Here is a 26997-nt window from a genome sequence, read left to right as displayed (position 1 = left end):
GATAATAGCTAACATTTATGAAATGCTTACTATGTGCCAGGTGCTGTGCTAAGTGCTTCATAATTATTACGTCATTTGATCCTCACAACAACCCTGCAAGGCAGATGCTATTAGCATTATTATTATTCCCATTTTACAGATGAGGAAACTGAGGTATAAAGAGGTCAAGTGATTTGTCCAGGGTCATACAACTAGTGTCTAAGGTCAGATTTGAACTCAGGTTTCTTGACTCCTGGCGTAGCACTCTATCTACTGCAGCTTCTACAAATAACTTCTTGATTGATTCATTCATTCAACAACTGTATCTTAAGAGTCAACTTTGCACAGAACACTGCACTGGGTACTGGTAAGAGAAACAAAATTTCGATACACTCCTGCCTTCCTGGAGCTTGTAGCAGAGTGGTCAGAAAGGTGCTGACTCTTCTAACCATCACACAATGTTGCTTTGGAGGGGAGGGGAGGCCAGAGCTGTAATTTCATCAGATAGGGAACTTCCGGTGGAGTTCTGGAACATCGTTTCAGTGTTTCCTGGGACACAGAGAGGCTGAGAGACTTATTTGTGGCCACCTGGTATATGTCAGAGACAGACCTCTGATCCCAAGATTAGACCTCTATCCACTATGCCACCCTGCCTCTCACAAGTGCATTGGAGAGACACAATAATGACCATAATGGACGTTTATGTCATGCTTTTAAGTCAGCAAAGCATTTTACATACATTATCTTCCCTGAGCCTCGAGACAATCCTGTGATAATGGTATGGCATGTAGCCTCATTTTATGGAGGAAGGGCTAGGCTTGAGAGGTTGACTACTTCATGTGTTGCCCACAGTCACACAGCTAGAAAGTGTCTGAGGTGGGATTTGAACTCAGGTCTTCCTGACTCTAAGGTTAACAGATCTAAGAGGGAAGGGCTTAAGTGACCAGGGAGATCAAAGAAAACTTTCTGGAGCAAGTGGTTAACAGGGAAAAGAGAGATGGGTGACATTTTAGGTGTAGGGAAAAGTATAAGGACTGGGCTAGATAAACTCTGAGATCCCTCTCAATCTGGAGATTTGATGACTCTGTGTGGGCAAAGGCACAGAGGTAGGAAAATTCAAGGTAAACGCCAGGATGGAGGTTTGCCTATGTTTTTCAGGAGCAGAGTGCTTGAATTGGAACAATGGGAGATAAAGGTTGGAAAAACCAGGGGCACCAAATTAGGGAGGGACTCGAATGCTTGACAAAGGAAGATGAACTTTGATTGCCAGGTAATAAGGAGTCAATTTTCAAAATGGCTAAAATTTATATAGCACCTACTATGTGTGAGGCACTAAGACCTTTACAAATATCTTATTTGAAGCCACCAAAGATTTTTTGAGCAGAGGATCAATATTTGAGTTGATCTATACATAAGGAAGATTGGTGCTAAAGCAGTGTGAGGGGCAGACTGGAGGAGAGAGAGAATGCAGGCTATAGCAGTCATCTAGTCTAGTAGTCTAGTGATGAAGGCTGGTAATAGAGTGCTAGCAATGAGAGCAGAGAGGAGATGGATAGAATCAAGGCAGAATCAAGAAGATCTAAGAGACTGGGTATTAGGTGTGAAGATCCTCCTGGTCCAAGGGACCCTGGGTCTCAGAGTTTGCCTTCTCACTCTTTCCTGCCCCTCAATCCTCTCCAAACCTCTATTCAAGGTAATAAGTCCTGACTTTCCTTGGTCTTTAAGTGTGCTTGACTCCCTGGGCTCAGGGATCAGAACCCTAATGACCTTCCCCATTTCTTTTGCAGCTGCCTGTTTGTTTTTCCTGCCCCTTCTCTACACTCCAAGTGATAATGATTAATAATAGCAACTAGCAAAGTTCTTTACAAATATCTCATTTTATCCTCTCAACAACTCTGGGAGGTAGGTGCTATTATTATCACCCCCATTTTACCAATGAGGAAACTGAGGCAGAGAGGTTAAGTCAGGGTCAGGGTCACACAGTTAGTGAAAGAATCTGAGGCAAGATTTGAACCCGGTCTTCCTGATTCTAGGTCTAGCATTTGATTCACTGTGACACCCAGCTGCCTCCAGACTAGATAGGAAGTTGTGCATTGGCAGGGATTGAGGAGAAGGGGAGTGGGTATACAATTATGGATGAGGAAAAAGAAGGTGGTACAGACTAAGTCAGTGGTGGGGAACCTGCAGTGTCGAGGCCACCCCTGGACTAAGTAACACTAAGCTTACTATAAAATCTAAGACAGGAAGTAACTGCCTGACCCTGTGTTTGAACTCAGCTGTTCTGACCCCAAATCCAGGGCTTTTTCCATTATACTTCACTATTTACTAAATTAATCTTTAACTAAAGTTCTCAAGGCCCAGCTTATTATTATTTCAAAACACTTTCCTTAAAACAACTCCATGACGCAGGTAGTATGGTTTTTGTTCCCATTCTGTTGAAGAGAAAAACTGAGGTTAGGGAAATTAAGAGACTTGGGTTATAACTATTGAGTGTGAGAGTTAGGAGGTGAACACAGGTCTTATTCCTCTGAACAGAGTGTGCTTTCCACCATCCTGCTTTGCCACTCATGGTCCCCTATTCTCCTAACCCCCGGAGATAGGCCACTGTGCCCCATGTCCACCCGGGAATGGAACCTTGAAGACCAGAAATGCCTCCACACAAAGTTATAGTTCACTTTTCTGGGCCCTAGATGAATGAATTCATAGAATGAGAATCCTGAGCTTGTCTTCAGTCAATCAGAAAGTCTTCTGTGCTATCATTGGCTACCTAGATATCTGCCCTCCCCCTGCCTACAGTGGAAGAGAGGGGGAAAAGTGTGGAAAAAGTGAAACAATAGTGCCCTGTCACCCAGAATAGGAGAATAAATTAAACTCAATACTGAGTTTATTCCCAAAGTCATCCTAAATACCCTCTTTTCAAGGCTCAAATTTTCCAATTCTATGTCACCCAAGATCTCCATGATGGTCAAGATGGCAGCACTAGCTTGTCTGGGTTGATGCACTCCTGGGAAAGGACTAGAAGTTCCTCTACCCTCACCCCCAATTCCCAGACAGTATTCGGTTCATTTCCATTGGGGCCTTCTAGAGAAACCTTCCCTAACTTTTTCAGCTAAACCATTCATGACTCTAAGGATGGGGATTGGACGTCCCCTGCCCTCCTCTCCCTCACTTCTAGCAGTTCAACAAACATCTCAACAATCTAAAATTTTTTAGAGAAATCTGAGTTTGGGTGTGGCCAGTGATGCTACTTGGTTCCTCAGGGATGTTATGAGGATGAAATGAGATAATCTATGTATGGCAGCACTTATTATTTATTATTCATTCCATTGTTGAAAGAATGAGCTAGATCACTATGCAGACTTTCTAGAATGTAACTAGATAAAGGTGTTAGGGTGGGAGTGGATTGAGGAAGGAGGCCTAGAATGGAGAAAGAATTCTGGAGTAACAAGTTTGGGAAGAACCACTGGGCCTCTAGAACCACAGTAATAGAGGAAGATTTTGGGTAGCTGGGGCAGTGGGCAGTCGCCAGGTTGTCAAAAATCCACGAGAAGAAGAGGAACTTTGAGCTTCAATCATGGGTTCTGCTGCCAGTAATGCTCAGTAGCTCCCCCTTCCCTATGTGATAGAATCCAAGCTCTCCATTTAAGGTCCCCTCCCAACCTGGCTTCAGATTCCCTCTTTGGAGTCACCTCCTCCTAGTTTAACTTGCTTTGAGCCAGACCAGATTACTCTCTCCTGAGAACAGCTTGTGTGCTCCCCTTTCTTGCTCTCTGCTTTTCTGTTCTTTGCTCTATGCCCAGAATCCATTCTCTCCACCCCTAAAGGCTTCCACTGAGCTAAGCTTGGACCTGAGAAGAAGGTAAGATCGATGTATGCAGCCCGAAGGTCAGACTGAGCTGTTGACACCTGCCTCCCATTAACTCTGCTCCCCTGGGGGGAGGCAGTTTCAGCACAGTGCTCCTCACCTCACTCCTACAGGACCCCAGAATATTAAAGTCAAAAGGGTCCTCAGCACCCATCTAATCCAACCCATACCAGAAAGGGCCCCTCAAAATATAATTTATAATATAATATAAAGGAATATCTACCATAATGTAATTTATATTGTAACATAAAGGAATCCCCACTAAAATATAATTTATATTACAATATAAAGGAATCCCCACCAAATTGGTGGTCACCCTGTCTCTACTTGAAGACCTTTAGCCATCTGAGGGGGGGGCAGGAGGGAGGGGGGATTCACCACCCCCTCAGGGCCCCAGCCCCTGCTCTCTCTTTTTAATGGAGGAGGGGAGGAGACATCTGGGAGTGTCCCTACAGTTATAAGCCAAGTCCCGCTGCCCCTCCTAAGCAGAGTGGCATGGTGGAGAGATCGGGGCCTGGAGCTCAGGGACACTGATTTACCAGATTTGTATGATTCTGAGCCAGTCTTCTCTAAACCTCAATTTCTTCCTCTGTCATAAGATCATTGACCTAACGTTAGACAGAGAAGGGCATCTTAGAGGAGGTCATCAGGTCTGAGCCCCTCTTTTCATAGATAAATACACTGAGGCCCAGAGGGGCTAACCTCTCTGTTAACAGTCAGTGACTTGCATGGAAAGAGCAAGGGTAGGATTTGACCCCAAGTCCTGAGTCCCCAAATCCAAGGCTCTTTCCACTGGACTTGGAGTGGAAGCCTGTCAAAAGAGGGGGTTGGACTGAATGACAGTATAGTGGAGTCAGAGGAGCTTGACTTGAACTCCAGCTCTGCTCCTTTTTTGTGTGCCCGACCACCAGGCAGGTCACCTAGCACATCAGGGTCTCATTTTCCTCTTATATATAAAATGAATCCAAATTTAAGGATCTCTATATTTGCTTCCAACTTCCAATCCTCTGACCTCTGATCACTAAGTTCCTTCTAACAGTCTGTGGTCCTATGAAATATCGCTTATTCCTTGAGGATCAGCTCTAAGGCCACCTCCTCCAGAAGCCTTCCATGGGCTTTGGAAGCTGAAAGTATCCCCTCCTTCCTCTTTTCCCAAAGCTCTTTGTAGCTTTCCTAGGGCACCTTCACATTCTACATTGGGGCATTGTTTTCTTGGTATACGTTATGCCTCCTAAAAACTATGGGCTCCCAGAGAGCAAGGACTGTGCCCAGTCAGTGAGTTAATAAGGATTAATGAATGCATTATTAAGCACTTTTCATGTGCCAGGCAGTGCACCAAGTGAAGAGGATATGAAGACAAAAACATTGAGGGAGACAAGATGCAAATAACTCTGTAAGCACAAGGTATACACAGCTGTCAGAAGCAAGACACTAGCACAAAGGTTTGGGGATGGGGCCTGGAAAGTCTCCTGTAGAAGGTAGAATGTGAGCCAAGGCTTAAAGGAAGCCGGGGAAGCCAGGAGGCAGAGGCAGAGGTGAGGAGGGCTTAGGACACAGCCACTGTTTGGGGGGGGGGGGAGCAGACAGAATGAGTGTCTTGTGCAAGGCACCGAAAGTAGGTCATTGGAGTCGAATCATAGAGTGCATAGAAGTGGGAAAAGCCTGAAAAGGAAGGAAGGAACCAGATGGTGAAGGGCTTTAAATACCAAGCAGAGGATTAGGACTGCATAGGGTGTTGTCCACATTTTGGCTGTATTGAATGGAAGGTGGGAGGGTTTAAGAAGCCAGACTTCAGCATTTTGCCAACACTAAGGATTTTAGGATGGGCAGGAGATATTTGGGAGGTAAACCTCTTGTGGGCTTGGGTTTAGGGCCCCCTAAGCAGGGAGAGGCTCTGGGGAATGGGAAACTGGGAAAGGAATGCTTTCAGTCCTTGTTATTGGTGGGTATTCCTGCCTCTACTGTCTCCCCTTTCATCCTTCATACTGCTATCAGACTAGTCTTTCTTAGCTCAGATCTGGCCATCTCACTCCTCTGCTCAAAAATCTTGAGTGGCTCAACCTCTTAAGTAAAATTCAGACTTCTCACCTTTGCATTTAAGACCCCCATAGTTTGGCAGCTTTTACCTTTCCAGCCTGGGCTCCTAGCCCTTCAGCCAAAATGCCCCAATCTCTCTTAGTAATAAGCCCAACTCACTTCTGCCTTCATTTCTTCTTCTCCTGTTGAATTCCTGTGTATCCTTTAAAGGCCAATTCATATTCCACTTCCTCTAGGCTGCAGTCAGTAAAGATCTTCCCTCTCAGAACTCACACAGCCCTTTCTTTCTTCCCTCAATGATGCATTTATATAATACTATGTGATAACTGTGTTGGTGACTTATCTTCTGAGACTGTAAACTCCTTGTGGGCAGAGAATGTGTTCTTTGTATGTCCTCAGCACTGGACTCTGCACCCATTAGGTACTCACTTCAACAAGCAATTTTTGGGACCTACTGTGTGCAAAGGCCTGTGCTAGTTTCTGGGAATGCAAAGACAAGCCTCTGCCATCAAAGAGCTTACATCCTGCTGATTTGGGGGTGGGGTGGGGAGAAAACATTAATGGAGAGGGGCTCAAGGAAAGGCTTCCTCGAGGGAAGTGCACTCCAGGCATGGGGGACAACCTGTGCAAAGCAGAAGGTGGACTGCTGAGTTCAGCAAATAAGCCAATTTAGATGGAATATAGAGGATGTGGGAAGGGGAATAATGTGAAATGAGGCTGAAAAAGGAGGTGGGAGCCAAGTGTGGAGCACCTTAAACACTATCCTGAGCAGTTTGTATTTTACCTTGGAGAAAGGCAATGTGGTTCTATGGAAAGAAAGCTCCATCTGGAGTAAAATGACCCGAGTTCAAATAGTTCGAATGACTCTGGAGCAAGTCATCTAAACTTTGTCCACCTCAATTTCTTCATCTGTAAATTGAAGAGGTTGGGCTAGAGACCTGGAAGGCCTCTTTCAGCTCTCCATCTTTGATCCTGTAAAATGGGGAGTCCTTGAACTTTCTGAGCAGAAAAATGACAGTTAGATCTCTGCTTTAGGAAGATTTGATGACTGTGTCCAGGGTGGATTGTTGCATTGTATTGTGTTTGTTGTGTTGTATTATATCCAAGGTTCCATTTGGCTGCTATGCGAGGGGCAGCGGCCTGCCTAGAGGTGATGCTGGCCCATGGAGCCAATGTCATGAGCACTGATGGCGCAGGTAAACACCCTTCTCTCATGCTGGGACTACAGGTGAGGATTAGAAAAGGGCAAAGGGAGGGCCTAACACTGGGGGGTTTTAACCCTGGCCTTGTCATGGACTGGAGAATGGGGACTTATTTTTCATTGATACTGAGGCAACATAGTATAGTAGATAGGTAATGAACTTGGAGACAGGAAGACCTGGGTTCAGTTCTGTGCAGAGCTGGTGTCTGTGACTCACTGGATGACTTTGGGTAAGTCCCTTCCCCCTGCTAAGCCTTCATCACTGCCTGTCAAATGGGAAGATTTGGAGTAGATCTCCAAGGTCCCTCTTCAGCTCAAACTTTCTGGTTCTAGGAGCCAAGCTTACCTAGGCTTTAACTAATCCAGGGTGGGCAGTGGGATTGCCCTTTTTGTAACCAGATTAATTTTGACTTCCCCCTCCTAGTTTAGAAAATGTCATTCCCCAAATACCTCCAGGTATGTGGCCCAATGGATTTTCTGTCTTTCAGGTTACAACGCCCTCCATCTGGCAGCAAAGTATGGACACCCTCAGTGTTTGAAACAACTGCTGCAGGTTCACCTCTGTTTGGGTCTCCATTTTCCACCAACATTAGATGGTTCCCAAGGTCCCTCTCAGCTCTCTGTGTTTGAAGGTGCAGCCTACTCTGACATTCTCTAGTTAGATCAGAGATCCTACATGTAGACTGCTGTCCCCCAAGGAAGCAAGGAGAGCCTACCAGGGAGTTAGGAGCGCTGAGAGAAGAGGTGGGAGGGAATTACCATGAACCTAAAGTCCCTTCCTGGTCCAGCCTCCCACTCTTTTCACCTCCTTTCACTTCCTTTACCTTAGGCATCCTGTGTGGTGGACACTGTGGACAGCAGTGGCTGGACAGCGCTCCATCATGCAGGTAAGTACTGAGTCCTGACTTCCCTTCCCTACTCTCAGACAACAGATACTAGCCTGGCAGGGTGACTGAGCTCCACTGCATTTCTCCAGGTGGGAGCTCTGGAGCCAGTATTGCCTCCTTGCTTGGGACCCCCCTATTCAGCAAGTGTCATGCTTCAATCTGCACTGTAATGTAGTGAAAAGCCAGCCTCATCAAGAGATGTGGGTTCTAGTCCTAGCTCTGCCTGCTACTATGTGAACATGGGGAAGCACCTCTTAGCTGCTGTTTAATAGATAATACAACAAAATCAATTTACAATATTATGTGGGGAAAGTACTTTGTAAACTATAAAGCACTATAGAAATGTATATTATTAGTGGGTGACAGGGGGTCACTGAGAACAAAAATCTGAGGGCCAGGAGACTGACCTGGGTTCCAGTTTGGCTCTATACTGACTCGGGCAAGTTGCTGTCCCTCTCTTGGCCTCTGTTTCCCTGTCTGTACTTCAGCACTTTGAAAGATTCATGTTGTGTGGATACAACCTCCACCACATGCAGATTACAGCCATCCCTCTCCTTGGTACACAACTTAATGCAATGCTGTGGCCAAAAAAATTTTTAAATGATGATCTACTTGTCCACACTCTAGTAGCCTGACTTTTGTATGCTTAGCTGGGAAGGGGCTTGAACAAGAGACTCACATGGCCTGTACTTGAAGGCTTTTCCATGAGGTAGGATACTAATAATTGCTTGAATGCTGACGTGTTATTATAACCTGTCAGAATTTGCAGTCTGCTTCTATAACCTTTGAGGAGGCAGAAGAAAGGACACTGAGCTTGGAGTCAGAGGATATGAACTTGAATCCCAATTGGGCCACCTATGGCCTAAGTGATCCCAGGCAAATGACAGCTTCTCTAAGTCTCAGCTTCCTCATCTGCAGATGGTTGGGGTAGGGGTTGTTGGATTGGGGATCTCTAAGGTTCCTCCAGGCCTCAGGTTAATGACTCTGTGAGAGCCCAGGCTCCACTCTATGTCACAAAGATGTATCATCAGAGGAGGGTTCAGTGGGGGCTCATCTGCAAAATGGGTCCATTACCTACATTCCCTTCCTCACAGGGGTTGAGAAAGTGCCTATGAAATTGCTTTTGAAAAGCCTTAAGCACATATACAAATATAGGGGATGAGTAAACTGAGAAGCTGATGATGCCCAAGACTTTAAAGAGTGAAGAAGACTCTACTTCTGCTGCCATCTTTGACATAGCCAATGTTTGAAGTATAAATGTAGAGGGTGTGACTGTGAGGCATCTAGTCAAGGTGATAATAAATACATAATGAAAGCTAATATTTACATAGCACTTTTAAGGTGTGCAAAGTGTTTTACATATGTAATCTCATTTGAGCCTCAGTAACTCTGAGAAGTAGGTGCTATGTAGGTTAAGTGACTTACCCAGGGTAATGCAGCTAGCAAGTGCCTAAGGCAGGATATAAACTCAGGTCTTCCAGACTCCTGCACTGCTCCACCTAGCTCTCTCCTGGCAACATCTTTGTCCTGACCTTGAAGATGTGTCTTCATAGCGGTTCATCTTCGGTCTGGGATTATAGCTCAATATTTCAACCCTCACCCAGGACCAGGGCACTCTTTATAAGGCTGAGGGGTATCTCAGAGGTCATCTAGTACAACCTCCTACTTTTGTAGATGGGGAAACTGAGGCTTTTAAAGGAAAGAAAAAGCTCACACTAAGTATCAAGGAGGGATCAGAGCCCAGGTCTTCTGATTCCAAAGCCTTTCTGAATTGATTCCTCTCCTCCCTTATCTGATGGCTCCCTTCCTTTCCTCTTCTGTCCCTCCCACAGCGGCTGGTGGCTGCCTGGCCTGCTCGGAATTGCTTTGCTCCTTCAAAGCCCATCTGAACCCCCGAGATCGGGTGAGCCTTCTTTGCCCTGGACAAAGGTGTGAGCATGCCTTGTACCCAGCCTGATCTGGTTCCCCCAGCTCCCCTCGCCCCCTACCCCAGAGATGTAGTAGGAGAGCCTCAGCCCAGCCGGAGTCCCCTTACCCCCATCTGCACTCCTCTACCCTCAAGGCATCTTGTTTCATGCTTTGTCCTCCTCTCCTCACCCACCCTCCCAGTCAGGTGCAACTCCCCTCATCCTGGCAGCACAGATGTGTCACCCAGAACTGTGCCGCCTCCTCCTGCAGCATGGAGCACCTGTGAATGACCGGGACCAACAGGGCAGGTGAGTATGCATGTCCACAAAAACAGTCAGGCCCTGGGCTTCAGCTGAACTGGATGAATTTTTTGGAATTGGTCCAGAGAACCTGGCCCTTGCCCCAGAGATTTCCTCTTTCTCAACTTTTTTACAGCTTCACTGATGGTGGAACACAAACTCACAAGGTCTTCACACCTTCTAGTGCCGGGGATAAGAACTCAGTTGTCCTAATGTTCTTTCCCCCTTTTCCTGTGGCCACTCATACTCTACTCCACTCTCTCATCTCCTTCCTGCCCACTGGGCCATTTTCTATGGTTTTCTCACAAGGATGTAGAAAATACAAAAATGTTAAAACTAAAGCTAGGGGCAGTTAGGTGGCAGTGAATAGAGCACCGGCCCTGGAGTCAGGAGGACCTGAGTTCAAATTTGACCTCAGGCACGTAATATTTACTAGCCATGTGACCTTGGACAAGTTATTTAACCTCAAGTACCCTGCCTTCCCCCTCCAAAAAGCAAAAAAAAAACAAAACCCAAAAACTAAAGCTACATTTGGAAAGAGCTCTGTGCTTAGAGGTGAGAGTCCTGGGATCCAATACCAGCACAGAATGGGACTGAACTCCAGCTTCCTCCTCTGGAAGATTAGGCACAACCCACCTCCACATTCAATCAAATAATTATTGTCAGGCACTGTGCCAAGAATCAGGGATACAAACACAAAACAGAAACAGTCTGTGCCCGCAAGGAGCTTCCCTTCTGTTCAGATATTCCAACACACAAGCAGAGAGGTCCCTACGTCAGCTGTGGGAGCAGCAGGAACCACTCACAGCCAAGAGGATCAGGAAAGGTTTTCCAAAGATGTAGATGCACAAGATGGGCTTTAATAAATGTTTATTGGATTATATTAAAGAAAGCTAGAGATTCTAAGAGGAGGTGGGAATGCATTTCAGGCCTGGGGAACAGGCTGTGGCAGGAGATTAGAGAGTCCAGTGGGAGAGGGGACATCCACTGGTTTGTCTGGAATATAGACTGCAAGAAGGGGAACACGGCACAGATTGTGGCTGCACAGAACGCTCTTTGTAAGCACTACAGAAACATGATTATTACCTGTCCAACTGAATAGCACCCGAGCTTCTCTGGTGGTCCCCTCCTGGCCAGAAGCTGGCCCCCTTGTGATTGGCATCTTCCTCAAAGGGACATTGAATTTGGGAATCCACTTAAGTGCTCACTCAGATGAGAGGCTTGAAAGCTCAAAGGGACCTTAGAGACGATCTCTTCCAAGCCCCTTATTTTACAAATAAGCAGACCTAGGCCAAGGATTGAGACTTGCCCATGGAAATGAGTGGTATAGCTCAGGGCATGAAGGTCCTCCTATGTAAGATCCAGAACCCTTCTGACCACACCACCCTTACTGCCCTATGAGCAAAGGCAGATCCAAGTTGAAGGAGTAGGAGGCGAGGGTTTGCCACAAGTTCCTCCTCTAGCTATCTATTGGTGGTGGTGGTAGAGGGGCCGTCTCCCTTCCGGCCCAGCACAGTTTGAAATATACATGTCAGTGGAACATTGGTGAGCCTAGCTTTCTTCTGTTACTACAGGCTAGCTGATGAATTAGTTGTCCCCTGGGTGTCACCCAGTTGACATCAGCTGGGATAGGTGCCAGAGTAGCTTTCTGTGGGGGCCACATTTGGGCCCCAGTTTTCAGAATGGACAATGGGACACGAGTTCTCTGACTGCAGATAACATCTTTTTGGGGGTTCAAAGAAGGGTACTTCACAATTTGGTTCTCTCTGTGCCAAGGGTGGGTGATGAGAAGTCCAAAATAAGCATGACAGACTTGAAGATAGCCCCCTCTCCTGGGTTATCTCCAGGCCCCCTTCCAACTCCCATTTCATACCCCTTCAGGACAGCTCTGATGTTGGCATGTGAGGCAGCCAGCCCAGAGACAGTGGAAGTGCTGCTCCAAGGAGGTGCTCGGCCTGGGCTCACGGACACCTTGGGCCAGGATGCTGCACATTATGGAGCCGTGGCAGGGGATGCTCTGATCCTGCACCTGTTACAGGAAGCCACACAAAACCAGGTTCTGACTAGTGGTATGTGCAGATGCAGGGGATGTGTGAGGTGGGCAGAGCCCCACCTTCCTTGGGATTTCCTACTTGCATTTCCCAACCTTGCTCCATCTTCAGGTAGTTTTGCTACTCTTACCTTTCTCCCCACCCCCCTTAGAGGGCTCCTCTCCTCCCCTGATCAGACCATCATCAAGGCACTTCTTCACTCGGGCATTTCATGGTCTTTATGTTCCCCTGCTCCTTTGAGGATCTGAGTGCACTTCCACGGAACACCCCAAACTCACTGTAGGGCTTTCCCAAGATCTTCCTCTACCAAACATCTTGAAATTAACTGCATCTGGGGTAGGAGTCATGCTGGGACAAACCCTGGGTCCTATCAAAACTAATCCCCATTGAATTTGACGTCAAGCCCCCAGCCCCTCCCAGTACCTTCTTTGCAGCTGGGGGGGGGTCCCCAAGCTGGGACATTAACTACTGCTTTTATCTCCACCTACTACAGAAGAGGAGTCAGCAGAAGTGTCTTCTCAGGTATCAGTCACCAAGTCTTTACTGAGGTCACATCCAACCTTGTGTGACCAGCCTTGTGTGCTAGGTTGAGGGGGTAAGAGGAGCAGCCCTGCCTTTGGGAACATCCCAGTCTTGGGGAGACAGAGGAACAGGTCTGGCCCTACCCTTTGGTAGCTCTCAGTCTCAGGGGGGGACAGCAGTATAGGACAGTGTGAAATCAGCTATGGAATCACATGGATTAGACTGTAAGATCTGGGCTGTTGGAACTCAGAGATCACTATGGGCTCTAGAAATCAGTGAAGGTATCTTAAGAGAGATGGGACCTATATCACGTTTTGAAACCCCTTTCCTCTGCTCCTCTGTTTAGCCACTTGTACTCTGGGTGGGTAGATAGTAGGTTAATAGCTGGGATGGCACACAGCCCTATCCACTCCCTCACCAATGAAATTCTGACATCAACTACATTGCATTATGTTACTGAGGCCCAGGGAAAAGTGACTTTCAAGTAAGTTAATGACAGAATAAGGACTTTAGAACCCAGGCAATCGGGAAGGGGGTGTGGTAGTGCTGGAAGGACGATTCCCCTACATTCATCTGCTTCCCTCCATAGACATCTCAATCCAGTCGGGAAAGGGCAGCAGTCCCCAAGAAGAGGAAAGCCCCTCCTCCTCCTGCTAGCATCCCTGTCCCGGTAGGGAGATGCCCTGGGGATGGAGTGGGTGGAGGGAAAGCGGTCACATGGAAGTCCCAGGCTTGTGGGGGCATCCCACCTTGTGCATTTCTCTCTCCCCATCTGGAGGCATCAGGGGCAAATCTTGATGGTTTAGGGCCTAAAACCACTGACTACCCTAGGATGACAGGGAAGCTTATGAGGAGATTGTACGGCTGAGACAGGAGCGGGGCCAGCTTCTTCAGAAAATTCGAGGCCTGGAACAGCGGAAAGAGAAGAAGAGGCAGGAGGCGAGGACTGGGGGGAAGAGGCACTCCAGATTACACTTGTGGGTGCTGGTGGGTGGAGAGGGAAGAGGCAAATTCTGGAGGGAAGTAGAGAACACAGGGGAAGGAGACAAAAACTTGTGGGAGAAGCTGTCACCTTGGAGTAAGAAGGAATGGAACATGGGGGAGAGTGGTAAGGGAGTTCTGAGGTTGCACAGGCTCTGACCAGTCTACCTCTTCTCTTCCCTTCTCATAGCACCTGGAAGCAGAAGACAGTTCTCTGCAAAGCTTGGAGAGACAGGTTGGCCTGGGGTGTGGGAGAGAAGGGACAGAGGGACTGGTAGGAGACAAGGAAGAGAGACAGGATGCTGATGTCAAGCCAGGCCTGTGGGGCCCACTAGGGGATCACTACCCATGGCATTTCCTCTCAAGCAGCCTTTGCACTCTGCTATCTGTGGTTGGCGAAAGCTGCCTCAAGGGAGGCAGGTCATGCAAACTGCTCCCCTACCCTAGGTGCAAGAGCTGCAGCAGCTGTTGGCTGAGAAACAGGAAGAGAAGGAGAGTCTGGGCCGTGAGGTGGAGAGTCTGCAGAGCCGCCTGTCCCTTCTGGAGGTGGGGAACAAAGAGAGAAGGAGGCACACAGAGGGACACACACATACACAGGTTTACAGACACACAAACATGAATACACACAGACACATACACACTGATTCACATCTATGCCTTTGAAAAGCTCAAAGAGTAAATCCTTGCAGGGGGCTGGAAGTAGAGGGCAAGGGGATGGTGTTTAGAAGAGTGACAAGGGACTCAAAAAAAGTTGGAAACCCTTTCTGCATTGACTAGACCAAGCAGCCCACAGGTTTTCTCCAATACCCCGGCTGGGCAGGGTGGGAGAGTGGGGAGCTCCAGCGATGACTGCGTGCAGGCTAAGAGGGGGCCCCTGACCCAGGCTCTGCCTCCTCTCAGAATGACAAGGAGAATACCAGCTATGATGTGGCCACACTGCAGGATGAAGAAGGGGAACTGCTAGACTACCCAGGTTTGAAGCCAGCCCAGGGGAAAGGGTGGGTGGGGAATCCCTTTGGCTTTGTCCTGCTGCTTCATTTTCCGCAGAGCTAGGGTCTTATTTCCCCAACCTTCCTATTCCTGCCCCTGCCAAACTAGACTTGTGAACTGTGCAGCAGTTTAGAGCTGAGAGAGACTTTAGATCCACATACTGTCAAAGCTGGGAGGGGACCAAAAGTCCAACTTCATTCTATAGGTGAGTAAACAGGTCTAGGAAGGGGATGAGATTTACCCATGGTAACACATTGAGTCAGTGAAACAGCTGGGACCAGAACCCAGGCCTCCTGACTCCCATCCCCACCATCTTAACAGGGGGGACCGCACCTCCATTCCATACAAGGGGACTTCTGCATTCTAATCAAGGCCCCAGCTCAAAGGATGGATTAGGGTAAACTAAAGGGTTTGAAGTTCAGGCCCTGAACGGAATCTGGGAGTCTGTCAGCCTCTTCCTTCCCTTGAGCAGCACAAGATACAGGACCTCCAGCCTAACCCTGGAAAGTAGAACAGCTGGCTTCTCTAGCCAAATTCCCTATTTTCTTGATGGCACCATCATCTTCCCCATCACCCAGAGTTGCATGGTAGTTGGCCTTCTCTTCCTGTAGCTTTGATGTATTCTACAAGGACTAAATTTGGAGTCAGAGAAGCTGAGTTAAGCTCACTGCTATGCTACATGTTACCTGCATGAGCTGGGCTTCTAGTCTTCTTACTGGTGGTCCTTCTAAAGCAGAGGCTAACTTTTTTGTGTCATGAATCCCTCTGGCATTCTGGTGAAGCCTATGGACCCCTTCTCAGGAATTTTTAAAAAATTCATTAAACAGAAAGAAATGCTAAATTTTAGCTAGATGTTAAAGTAAAAATAAAGATGCATTTTTTCCCATCCAAGTTCACAAACCCCCTGAAATCTTTCCATAGACCTCAGGTTAAGAAGCTGTTGTAAATACCATCTCTTAACTTTCCCTCACATTCCCTCCCCACCTCTCACCCCCACACATATTAGTCCCTCCACCTCTCTCACCTGGGTTGTTGCAGTAGCTTCCTAAAAGGTCTCCTTGCCTCGAACCTTTTTCAACTCCATCTTGGATGTGCTGCCTACTCTCACTAAGGCACATGTTTGACCATGGCAATCTCCTGCTGAAAACTCTTCAGTGCCACCTGTTGCCTCTAGGATATAGTACAGCTTGCTCAGCCCAGCATTCAAGATGCCCCAACATCTGGTTCTAAACCACCCCCTCCCTCCCCCACACACACAGCCAACCAAACTGGACCACTTACACTGAAAGAGTCATCCAACAATTCACTTCCTTTCTATCTTTTGAAATCTTCCTTCAAGACTGAGCTCGTGTCTTTTTCTCTAGGAGGCTCTGATTTCTATCATCCCTCACCAGCTTTCCTCCCCCTTCACATTTTCCTGAAATATTTTGTCTAGACCTCTCCTTGGCTCTCTTTCTACCTTGTGTTAATTGGGACAATTTTTCTTTTGACTAGAAACCCCTTGAAGGTAGGGATGACTTTCATCCTAGCATCCCCCAAATTCTTCATTTTATGGGCTCCTAGGAAATGTGATTTTTAAAAATGTGCTTCTGCAGGAGTCGATGGGCTGCTGTCTAAGGGGCTGAGCCCTGCTGCCCAGGAATTGCTAGCCTCCCTACAGGACCAAGTGGCATCACTTACTAAGCAAAACCAGGAACTGATGGAAAAGGTCCAGGTACAACCCAACTTTATGCTGCTCTATGTTTCAAAGCCTTTTCACTTTCCAACCCCCTTTCCTCCACCTCACCACTCCTCTAGGGAGAGGGTGATTTTAAAGATGAAGCCTAGAGAGCAGGACTCATTCCACCGTGGTCATCAGGAGTGCAACAGAATGTTACAGTGGGAATAATTTTTAGAAATAATTTAGGCTAAACTTCACACTTTACCTCTAAAGTGAGACCAATAATAGCTCCCTTATATAATGGGTTAAGATTCAGTTTTGTTTTTTTTCCCCAAACCCTGTGAAGATGTTATACCTATTTTACAGATTAGGAAAAGAAGCTCAGTGACTGAGGGGACTAAAATTTGAAGCCAGACCTCCAATTCCAAGACCAGGGCTCCCTGTCCATTATCTTCATGCTTCTTGGTCTCAAGTGGAGGTGGATGCTGAAAGTCCATGGGAGGGGAAGCCTTTCCCTCCACCAGTCCTTTCACGCCCCACCTCTCTTCTAAGACTTACTACATGTGTCAATACTTTGGTCTAGTCCCTTCACTTCCCTCAGTTTCTTCTACTACAAAATGGAGGGGGGGGGGGCAGGTGGACTGGATGGGCCAGGATATTCTCTCTAATTCATCTTTCCTCTTTTCTTAGGTCCTGGAGAATTTTGAGAAAGACCAGATGGACTTGGAGACCTCAGCAGACTTCATCCCAGTCCTCCTCTATGACACTCTAAAAGCCGAGCTTGAGCAGGTCCGGAGGCAGCATGAAGAGGCGCTCCGGGCTCTGGAGCAACGAGGAATTGAAGAAGAGCCCCTGGAAGCACTGGAGAAGGAGGGGAAAGAGAAGGAGAAGGATGAAACCGAAGGGAAGGAGGAGAATGGAAAGGACAAGGATGAAATGGAAGTCGAAAAAGACTGGGAGAAAGAGAGAGTTAAGGAGGAAAAAAAGAATGAGACCGAAGTGAAGGAGACAGAAAAAAATGAGAATGAAGTGCATGGGAAAGAGGAGGAAAAGGACAAGGGAGGAGTGAAGGAGAACGATAAGGTGGAGACTGAAGCAGCAGCAGCCGCATCAGGGGAGGACCAGAATGGAGGGGCCACCACACAGGCCAACCCAGAAGAGTCTGAGACTCCAGGGCCTGAGGCTGATGAGAAGACCAAAGCCAACCCAGCCAAGGCGTCGGAGCAGCTGCAGGAAGAGCTGGAATCCCGAATTCGGGCCCTGGAAGAGACCCTACGACAGCGGGAGCGGGAGGCTGCTGCAGAGCTGGAGGCGGCCAGGGGCAAGTGCGAGGCCGCCGAAGCCGAGGCCGGCCGTCTGCGAGAGCGGGTGCGGGAGGCAGAGGGTTCGGCCAACGGCGGCGGGGGCAGCGGCGGAGGCGGCGGCGGGGGAAGCGGCGACCCGGCGCAGCTGAGGGCGGCCCTGGAGCAGGCCCGCCAAGACCTCAGGGACCGCGACGAGCGGCTCCGGAAGCTGGAAGCCCGGGCTGAGCAGGCTGCAGCCCTGGAGGCCGAGAGGGACCAGCTGCGGGTGGAGATGGAGACAGCCCGAGGGGCGCAGCAGCAGCTGGAGGCGGAGGCCCGGGAGCTGCGGGAGGCGCTGGAGCGCGGGGCCCGCGAGCAGCAGGAGGCGGAGAAGCAGCTGGAGGGCCTTCGTGAGCAGCTGGCCTCCACGTGCGTGCCCCGACGCCAGCACCTGGAGACCGTGGAGGAGCTGGGCCGGGCGCGGGAGGCAGCTGAAAGCCGGGCGCACGAGCTAGAGAGCGTGTGCGAGGAGGCCCGGCGGGGCCTGGCCGAGCTGCGCGAGGCTTCCGAGGTGGCGGCCAGTGAGCTCCGCGCCCGAGCGCAGGAGCTGGAGCAGGAGCTCGTGGTCAAGGGCAAGGAGGCTGCACGGCTGCAGGCCGAGCTGGAGCGCGAGCGGGCGGGGAGCGTGGCGCGGTCCGAGCACGAGCGCGTGGCGGGCGCCCTGCGCGCTGAGGCCGAGCAGCTGGCGGTGCGCCTGGAGGAGCTGGGGCGGCGGCACGAGAAGACGAGCGCAGAGGTGTTCCAGGTGCAGCGCGAGGCGCTCTTCATGAAGAGCGAGCGGCACGCGGCCGAAGCGCAGCTGGCCACCGCCGAGCAGCAGCTGCGCGGCCTCCGTGCCGAGGTAGAGCGCGCGCGCCAGGCTCAGGGCCGAGCGCAGGAGGCCATGGACAAGGCCAAGGAGAAGGACAGGAAGGTGTGGGGGTGGGGTCGGCAGAGGGGCGGGAGGAGGGCAGGGTGGAGGGCAGGCTGGAAATGGGATGGAGATGGAGTTACATCTACTCGTTAATTGATGGACTGGGGATGTGGTTGGGGGATTGAATGGAAGACTATTAGGAAACGGCTGAAGGAGTCCGGTGGGATGGAATGGCGGGCCCACAAAATGGGGTGGCTTATGAAGTAGAAATACAATGGTAGGCAAAAGGGTGGGGGATGGAATGGAGTGATCTATAGGAAATAGAGGGTGAGATGAACAAAGTGAGGGCAGGTGGCACAGGGATAGAACGGTGGGAAGAAAGATGTGTGCAAGGAGGCTAGCATGGTGGGCATACTGGAAATGATGGGATGGGATGAATCAGGCAGAAGGGAAGTAGGGGACAAAGTAGAGATTGGGTGGTGTTCGAACTGATACGGAGCATGGGATGAGGATTAGTGGTAAGCAAAAGACTGAATGAGGACCGGGTGGTGGTCTGGCAGAAAGCAGGAAACAGGCTGATAATGGATTTTAGGAACAGTAGAATTGGTTAAAGGTGGCCAAGGGGAGGGAACAGCCTTAGGGGCTGTGTTGGTCCCTTTCTGAGCTGAGGTAACCTTGTGCCAGGGCATTTTATTAGGATGGTGTAGAGCCTGGAAAACTTTTTCTCTTCAAAAGGCCAACCCCAGAGAATTATCACTGTTTCTGAGCTGCGAGGCCCTATGAATAGTATGGCCAGTATAACCTAAGGCCATCAGCCAGGTATCCCAGGCTTCAGTGGCATTTTGTGTGTGGGTATTTGCATTAAATGATGAGGCTGGGATCTTTTGTAGAATCAAAAGGCAAAATTAAAAACCTTGCCCCAATAACTCACCCTTGGAGTGGAGAATATTGCACTACCTACCATGTGCATAGCCAATGGAACTTTCTAATGCAATTTTTAAAACACTTTCCTGATACTGCCCCCATTTTATGTCAGAGGAAACTGAGGCTTAGGGATAGATTAAATGACTTACTCTAGATCATTCGGTGAGTCAGTGACAAAACTAGGGCTAGAAGCCAGGAAGTCTCTGATCTGCCTTTTTGGGCCAAGTGCTGGTGCCTCCTCCTTTCCTACCTAGATGTGTCCTGGGTGGGATGGGGGAAGGGGGACATGCTTGTTTAACTTAGGTGGCAAAAGATGGAACTTTGCAGTTACTAGTGCCCCATCTCCTCCACAGATCACAGAGCTGTCTAAAGAGGTCTTTAGCCTCAAGGAGGCTCTCAAGGGCCAGCCTGTTGCTCCTTCACCAGAGGTGGCCACCCTCCAGGGCCAGGTGAAGACACTACAACAGCAGCTGGAGGTGAATGGAGACTGGGTTTGGGGATTTCTTGATTTGGGCTCCTCGTGGAGAGGAGCAGGAAGCCCAGCACGACTCCCTTCCTTATTCCTCATCCTTGTGCCTCTCACACAGGACACACAGCGATGTCACAGCACAGTGGTGGCCTTGTATCGGAGCCACTTGCTTTATGCCATCCAGGTCAGTTTTCCCTCCACCACTTGGGACACAGGAGGAGGTGGGGCTGGGTCACTGGGCCTGAGCTGATAGCAAGAAGAGGTGGGTTAATATCAGAGATGTAGAGTTCCAGGACTAGAAAGGTAGAGGATTCTGAGGGGAGGGGAGAAACTTGCCAGCTAGGACTGCCTTCATGGTCTCTCACATGGAGAGAAACCATTTGGATTGCTTGGGGTATCGAGGTCATAAGAGAAGCCTCAGGGAATCCCCAAAAGCCAGGTGGAGCCTGTCAGTCCAGTAATCACAGGATGCAGCTAAGGTGAGTTAATATCCCAGACTTAAGCCCATTACCTCAGCCACTATTTTCAAAAATGCCCTGGATTTTAAAGGGGAAATGGGCAGGAAAATGAGGAAAGAAATTCTGGAAAGAAAAAAAGAAAATGAGCATGGTTCAGTGTGGCCCATCCTCATTGTTCCTTTCATTTGGAGATTAATGCTACTTCATTCATTCTCTCTCTCACCAAACATATATGAGGAAAAAGGCTTTGCCCTAGGGTGACACCTTCCCCCAATCCTAGCAGTAATAACATCTTCTCCACCCCAGGGTCAGATGGATGAAGATGTCCAGCGAATCCTGAATCAGATCTTACAGATGCAGCGGCTCCAGGCACAGGGCCGATGAGAGGACTTGGGCCCTGGCCTCACCCTTCAGACTCTGGCACTGCCCATGGCACACCTTCTAAACCTGGGCATCACTCCAGGGACGCTATCCAAACACAGGCATACCTTTTGGACCCTGGCACTGCCCAAGGCACACCCAGTAGAGCCTGGCACCGCCCTAGGACAACCTCCAAACCCTGACACAGTCTCTGGACTTTGGGCCCCCTCCCCTTTTGCCTTTACAGCTCATCCCACAAATGTCCCCCTTCCCCAAGCTATCTGAACACGAATAGAAAGGGGGGGGGGGCAGTGGGAAGGGATTGAGACAGTGGCATACAGCCTCCAGAACTCAAGATCCTGTGATAATCTTTCAGCCTACAGCCTCCCCATCCCAAGACTCACCAATAAACTTATTTATATTCACAGAGTGGAATGTGATGTGGCTGGTCTCTACTGAGGGAGAGGAGAGCTCCTCCCTACCTTGGTCACATCCTGTTTCTGATCTTCACTTTCCCCATCTGTAAGAGCTAGCATTACAAGCAGTGAAGAAACATGTACATTCTCACTAAAAAATGGGTAACAAGCAAGGTTCTCAACCATTACATCTTTGACAAAATCTTTAAAATAACACCTGTTGGTACTCTGACAGTCCTGTCATCTCATCAAGGTGGATATTCTCCTCAGAAGGCACATCACCATTCATGCTTTCTCATCCATGTCCTCCCATGAATCTTTCACTTGTGGGTAAGCCAGGAAAAATAAATTAAGGAAATGAGTATTGACAATGAAGAGGTTTTTCAGATAGGGTAGAGTCTTAGACTTGAGTTCAAATCTTACCCTTAGACACTTACTAGCTATGTGACCCTGGGTGAGTCACTTAACCTTTCTCTGCCTCATCTTCCTCATCTGTAAAGTGAGGATAAAAGCTCCTCCTTCACAGGGTTATGAAAATCAAGGTAACATGAAGAGAGCTTTGCAAACCTTAGTGTTATGTACATACAATACTGTTATTGAAGTTATTATAATACAAGCTCTTCCTAAGTTGGAAAAGCTTGAAGGCCCAGTGATGAACTGAAGATCAGGCTAGATAGGAGAGTCTTGTTACCATGATGACTACAGGAGAGTGAATTTTGGGGTCAGCAATTCTCAAAGGTCATCCAGTAACTCATGGTAATAATGATATTAGCTGATTATTATGATGGATAATTTTGCAGAGTATGACATGCATTTGGATGGAAAACTGGTAGAGCTTGTCCTTCGGGCTGTAGGTCTCTAAGAGATAGTTTAAATGGACAGTGAATTAGGCTTGACATTAAACAGGAAGGGTCTGAATCTCCTCTGGGAAGTAGGCAAGTGCCTTTAAAGGCCCACCCAGCTCTTTAATTTCTGCTTTTCACCACCGTGGTGGATAGCTGAGACCTGGAACACAGCTGTGTGAGGAACCGAAAAGGAATGTTACCCAGAGGGGCCTGGAGAGGCCTGAGGTATGAGTGGTCAGTAACATAGAGTGAGAAACTTGCAAGAAGAAAAGGAGTAAATGACATCATCCAAGAAATGCATGAAACTGAATTCATTCTCTTTTCCCCCAAACTCTCCCCTCCTCCTAACTTCCCTATTGCTATTAAGGGAACCACTAACCTCCCAGTTACCCAATTCGACTATCTGGTCCACACCCCCTTCTCTCCTCTGATCCTGCCACCACTCTGGTGCTGACCTTCATCCCCTCACACCTAGGCTATTGCAATAACCTGCCAGTTGGTTTTCCTATCTCAAGTCTCTCCCCATTCTCTTCCTAGTTCCTGTCCCAAGTCTCTCCCAATGCACTCAGCTGCCAAAATTAGCTTCCTAAAGCATAGACTTGAACATGTCCAAAAAGGTAGCTAGGTGGTACAATGGATAGAGCACTGGGCCTGGAGTGAGGAAGACCTGAGTTTAAATCTGGCCTCAGATACTAGCTGTGTGACCCTGGGTGAGTCACTTAACCCTGTTTGCCTCAGTTACCTTATCTATAAAATGAGCTGGAGAAGGAAATGGCAAATCACTAAAGTATCTTTGCCAAGAAAACCCCAAATGGGGTGAGGAAGAGTCAGTTACAACTGACTGAAATGACTGAACAAAAAAGGAACAAAAATGTCAACCCTACCTCCATCCCACCCCCACTCCCATTCAACGAATTCTAGTGGCACCTTATCACCACTGGGATCAAATATAAAATCCTTTGGCATTCAAAGTCCTCTGCTACAATTCCAGTCATCTTATACTTTATTCCTTCCCAGGTGTTCTTTGATCCAATGCAACAGACCTCTTTGCTGTTCCATGTCTAGACTCTCTGCTTTTCACTGGCTGTCTCCCATGCCTGAAATTCTCACCCTCCTCCTCTCTGCCACCTAGCTTCCCTGTTTTAGTCCACGTCCCATCTTTGTAAGAAGCCTTTCCTACTCCTTAATATTAGTGCCTTCCCTCTGGGATTCTTTCCAAGTTTTTCTAACTGTATCTTGTTTGTACATAATAGTTGTTTGCATGTTTTCTTGCTTATTAAACTATGAGCTTGAAAGGAAGGGACTCTTTTGACCTTTCTTTGTATCCCTTAGCAGTACAGTGCCTGGGACATAAGAGGTGTTTGATAAATGCTTATTGATGATGAGGTTATAGTCACATTATGAGGGCAGGCAGTGACAGGTGGATAGCCTGTGCTATGACGCCATCCATAGGATATCAGAAGAAATGGAGAATGGCCCTCAGCATGTCGTCATAGGAAACAGGCATAGATGAGATGTAATATGTATCAGTGAAATAAACATCCAGACTGAGGAGATCACAGATCCATTTGGGTATTAGCTGACATATAGAACTTTTAAGATCTACAAAATAGTTTTGGTAGCAAAACAGGTGGTAGCACAGTGGATAGGGCACTAGTCTTAGAGCCAGAAGACATGAATGCAAATCTAGCCTCAGAAACTTGCTGCTTTGTGACCCTGGGCAAGTCACTTAACCTCTGTGTGCCTCGGTTTCCTCAACTGTAAAATGGGAATAATAATAACACCTACTTCCCAGGGTTACTGTGAAGATCAAATGAGATATTTTCATAGCACCTGCTTAGCACAGTGCCTGGCAGGTGCTATATAAATGCTTATTCCTTTCCCTTCCCTACCAAAGGGTTGCCATTGCCAGTGAAGGGAGTACCAGTGATGAAATGCTGATGAAATTTTTGTTATTTAGTCATTTTTCAGTTATGTCTGACTCTCCCTGACTCCATTTGGGGTTTCCTAGGCAGAGATACTGGAGTGGTTTGCCATTTCCTTCTCCAACTTATTTTACAGATGAGGAATCTGAGGCAAATAAGGTTAAAAGTGACTTGACCAGGGTCACAGGTACTGTCTGAGGCCATATTTGAACTCAGGAAGATGTCATCCTGACTCCAGGCCTGTCACTCTATCTACTGCACCACCTAGTGACCCCCAATGAAATTACAGATTCATTACTGAAAAAGAAATAAGGCAGTAAAAATAGTTCTGTTAGCAGATGACAAATTTGTATATCTAGGAAACCCAAGGCAAAGCAATCAGGGAAACAATTACCTAAGCAATTTATCTGTTCTAAGATAAAAACACAAAAGTCATCTGCATTCTTTTTTGTCTTACAGTGGTGTTACAGTGGATAGAGAGGAGGTCTTGGCTCCTGAGTTTGAATCCGGCTCCAATCACTTAATCTCTGTGTGACTCTGGGCAAGTCTCTTCACCTCTTCAAGACTGTTTCCTCGTCTGTAAAATGGGCATAATAATAACATCAACCTCAGAGTTATGAGGATCAAATGCAATGATGTTGTGGTTATCATCACCCCTAACAGAAACCAGAAGTTGGTTGAAATATCATCAATAGTATTGACAAAATATGTTAAATATTTGGGCCTTAACATGCAAGGACCGGTGAGACGTTTATAAAAGATAACTTTAAAATTGTTTGACTGAAATAAAAGAAGCATTAAATTGAGAGAAGGGCTCTCTTCTCCACATGGGCAGATCTGGTCATGGTAGAAATGCCAATGCTTCTCAAACTGTCAAAATGCCAGGTAATAAAGATGGAAATACCAGTGGTCTACTTTAAAGGAGGTTCCTTCCATTTTGTGCTCTAAGGCCCATACTCTGCTCTGATAGTCCTCAGTTTACAATTTCTCCCTGCCCATCTGGGTCTCTTTGGCCATGCCCACCTTGCCCATGAGACTTCCTGACTCAGATATCCTCGGGACCAGGCTAGGGGGACCAGCTCCCCAGCCTCTGGGCTCAGTTGATGATAGCCCTGAAAACCCCACGGGTTTTTCTTGGCTCTTCCTAGTTAAGGAAGTAAGGGAAATGGTGTGTAGGTTTCTGTCTGGCCATATCTGCAGCTATATTTTAGTTTTGTTCAATTCAGCTATGATTGAGTTGTGTGACTATATTTAGATGGGGGAGGAGATTGAGCTGAGACTAAAGTCCCTTCCAGTTCTCAGCTTCTTTGATTCTTGGCCCTCTTCTGTATTCAACCTCCAGCCTGGGTCCAGATGTTTCCCTGAGGAAGTAAAAAAATGACAGCAGCCCACAACCCAACTCAGCCACCCTTGGTTTCCCTGACTAGAACACTGGAGCAGATAGGCCCTCTAGCCCCTGACTCAATGGGGAGAGGATCTGGTCACTCCCAATAGTTCTAGTCAAACAGACTGAAGTCTGGAAGGTTAACACCTCCTGGTTATGTTTAGACACCAGCTATCAGTTTTTCTTACAGCTAAAAATCATCTAAGTGACTTCCCTAAGGTCACAGCTAGTAGATAGCAAAGCTGGAATTTGAAAACTGGCTCTTCTCTTTAAATAGAGTGCTCTTTGGAGGACTTCGCATTGCTTCTCTGTGTGGCCTTAGGCAAGTCCCTTACCTTCCCTGGGTTTTGGTTTCCGTATCTAAAAAATGTGGGTGATGGACTATGTGATTTCCAGGATCTGTGTTCTATGTTCAGTGATTCATTCTCATTTTCCAAGGCTCCCTGGATTCCCCTGAAGGGAACTGGAATCTACCATTTTTCAGAGCCTCCTGGCAGGCCAAGAGATCAGAGGCTTCAGATCTTCACTACCTAGGCCCTTAGCCATCCAGAACACCTAGGGTCCACTACCAAGAGCATGGGGTTCGGGAGAGAAACAGACTGACAGGAAAATGGATGGTTACTAATCCTGGTCTCTCCTTTGTGCTTATTCTAAGCACACAGTGAAATCTCTTCTGTCACATACCCTGAGGTCAACCAGCTGAGTTATTTCTGACACCCTTTGGAAAGTGAAAGGCAATAGGGACAGGAAGGAGGGTTTCCCAGGGGCATATGGTCAGGGGATTTTGGAGAAGTTGGAGTTTCTTAGGTATAGTCAGAGACAGCCTAAAGCAGCTGGTAAGTGGAAAGACAGAAGAAGCTACTTTGCTGCTCTCCCTTGGTCTTCTATAGCAGCTCTAGGCCCATGAAACCCGCTGTCACCTGGTCCATCCCTGCCATGACCTGGAGGCTGGTCCTGGCTCTGAGCTGGGCCTCCTGTGGACACCAAAGAGTCTGGACAAAATTGGAAGGTACATGGGGCTGGGGAGATCTCAGAGGTGGTCTGTAGAAAGTGGTCTGTAGAAGACAAGCCCTCTTTAACTGGTAGGGAATGGAAGAAGTCAGAGCTGGAGATAAGATAGAACTCAGGGAACCCATGCCCAACTATCCTTGCCACCAAATCCCTTATATCTTAAAGCAAGGAGTCAGGGAAAGCAAGGCTGTGTCTCTGTCCTCTCCCCTTTCTTCTTCTCCCTTTTGCCTCCCCTGAACGTCCTCTTGTGTACCCAGCGAGGAGGCCCATGTCATGGGAATACAGAGTACCTGGAAAGGAGTATGTTAGTTCACGTTAGGTGTAAGAAGACTGGAAAGGGGAAAGGAAGGTCTGAAAATGCCTAAATGATTTCATATTTGATCCTAGAGGTGACAGGGAACCAATAATGCAGTGACATGGTCAGACTTACAGTTTAGGAAGATCAGTTAAGCAGCGGAATGGAGAATGGAGTGGGGAAAAACCTGAGACCGGGAGACCAAGCAGCAGGCTATTGCAATAATCCAGTTATTGTAAGGATGCAGCAAGGAGGTGGCAATGTTAGAGGAGAGAAGGGGCATAGAAGAGAAATGCTATAAAGGTAGAAAAAGAAGGACTTAGCAACCAACTGG

General features: G+C 47.9%; 2 protein-coding genes and 1 long non-coding RNA gene across 4 annotated transcripts in view; 2 read left to right on the top strand and 1 right to left on the bottom strand.

Moving 5' to 3' along the window:
* The window catches only part of ANKRD24 (ankyrin repeat domain 24), a 23188-nt gene extending 1951 nt beyond the window's left edge, over window positions 1-21237 (top strand). Inside the window, exons 3-19 of the mRNA XM_069086817.1 lie at window positions 6989-7077; window positions 7571-7635; window positions 7912-7969; window positions 9802-9872; window positions 10079-10185; window positions 12058-12245; window positions 12721-12749; window positions 13339-13419; window positions 13581-13688; window positions 13921-13965; window positions 14178-14276; window positions 14631-14703; window positions 16316-16434; window positions 17071-18636; window positions 19854-19976; window positions 20088-20153; window positions 20734-21237. Of these exons, the coding sequence (XP_068942918.1) occupies window positions 6989-7077; window positions 7571-7635; window positions 7912-7969; window positions 9802-9872; window positions 10079-10185; window positions 12058-12245; window positions 12721-12749; window positions 13339-13419; window positions 13581-13688; window positions 13921-13965; window positions 14178-14276; window positions 14631-14703; window positions 16316-16434; window positions 17071-18636; window positions 19854-19976; window positions 20088-20153; window positions 20734-20811 (2965 nt within the window). The 3' untranslated portion in view covers window positions 20812-21237. The remainder of the gene's footprint in view (window positions 1-6988; window positions 7078-7570; window positions 7636-7911; window positions 7970-9801; window positions 9873-10078; window positions 10186-12057; window positions 12246-12720; window positions 12750-13338; window positions 13420-13580; window positions 13689-13920; window positions 13966-14177; window positions 14277-14630; window positions 14704-16315; window positions 16435-17070; window positions 18637-19853; window positions 19977-20087; window positions 20154-20733) is intronic.
* A 2387-nt stretch (window positions 21238-23624) lies between these two features.
* Window positions 23625-26997, bottom strand: part of LOC138160234 (uncharacterized) — a 6674-nt gene continuing 3301 nt past the window's right edge. For both annotated transcript variants that reach the window (XR_011168107.1, XR_011168108.1), the window contains exon 3: window positions 23625-24550. This is a non-coding gene — a long non-coding RNA (uncharacterized lncRNA). The remainder of the gene's footprint in view (window positions 24551-26997) is intronic.
* EBI3 (Epstein-Barr virus induced 3) overlaps window positions 26151-26997 on the top strand; it is a 6893-nt gene continuing 6046 nt past the window's right edge. Inside the window, exon 1 of the mRNA XM_069086816.1 lies at window positions 26151-26366. Coding sequence (XP_068942917.1) covers window positions 26261-26366 — 106 coding nt within the window. The 5' untranslated portion in view covers window positions 26151-26260. The remainder of the gene's footprint in view (window positions 26367-26997) is intronic.

The sequence above is a fragment of the Petaurus breviceps genome, unplaced genomic scaffold, assembly GCF_028583685.1.
Source record: "Petaurus breviceps papuanus isolate PSGF00001 unplaced genomic scaffold, PetGlider_PUasm1.0 180, whole genome shotgun sequence".
Classification (NCBI taxonomy): domain Eukaryota; kingdom Metazoa; phylum Chordata; class Mammalia; order Diprotodontia; family Petauridae; genus Petaurus; species Petaurus breviceps.
Note: the sequence above shows the minus strand (reverse complement) of the source record. Positions and strands in the feature narration are given on the sequence as shown.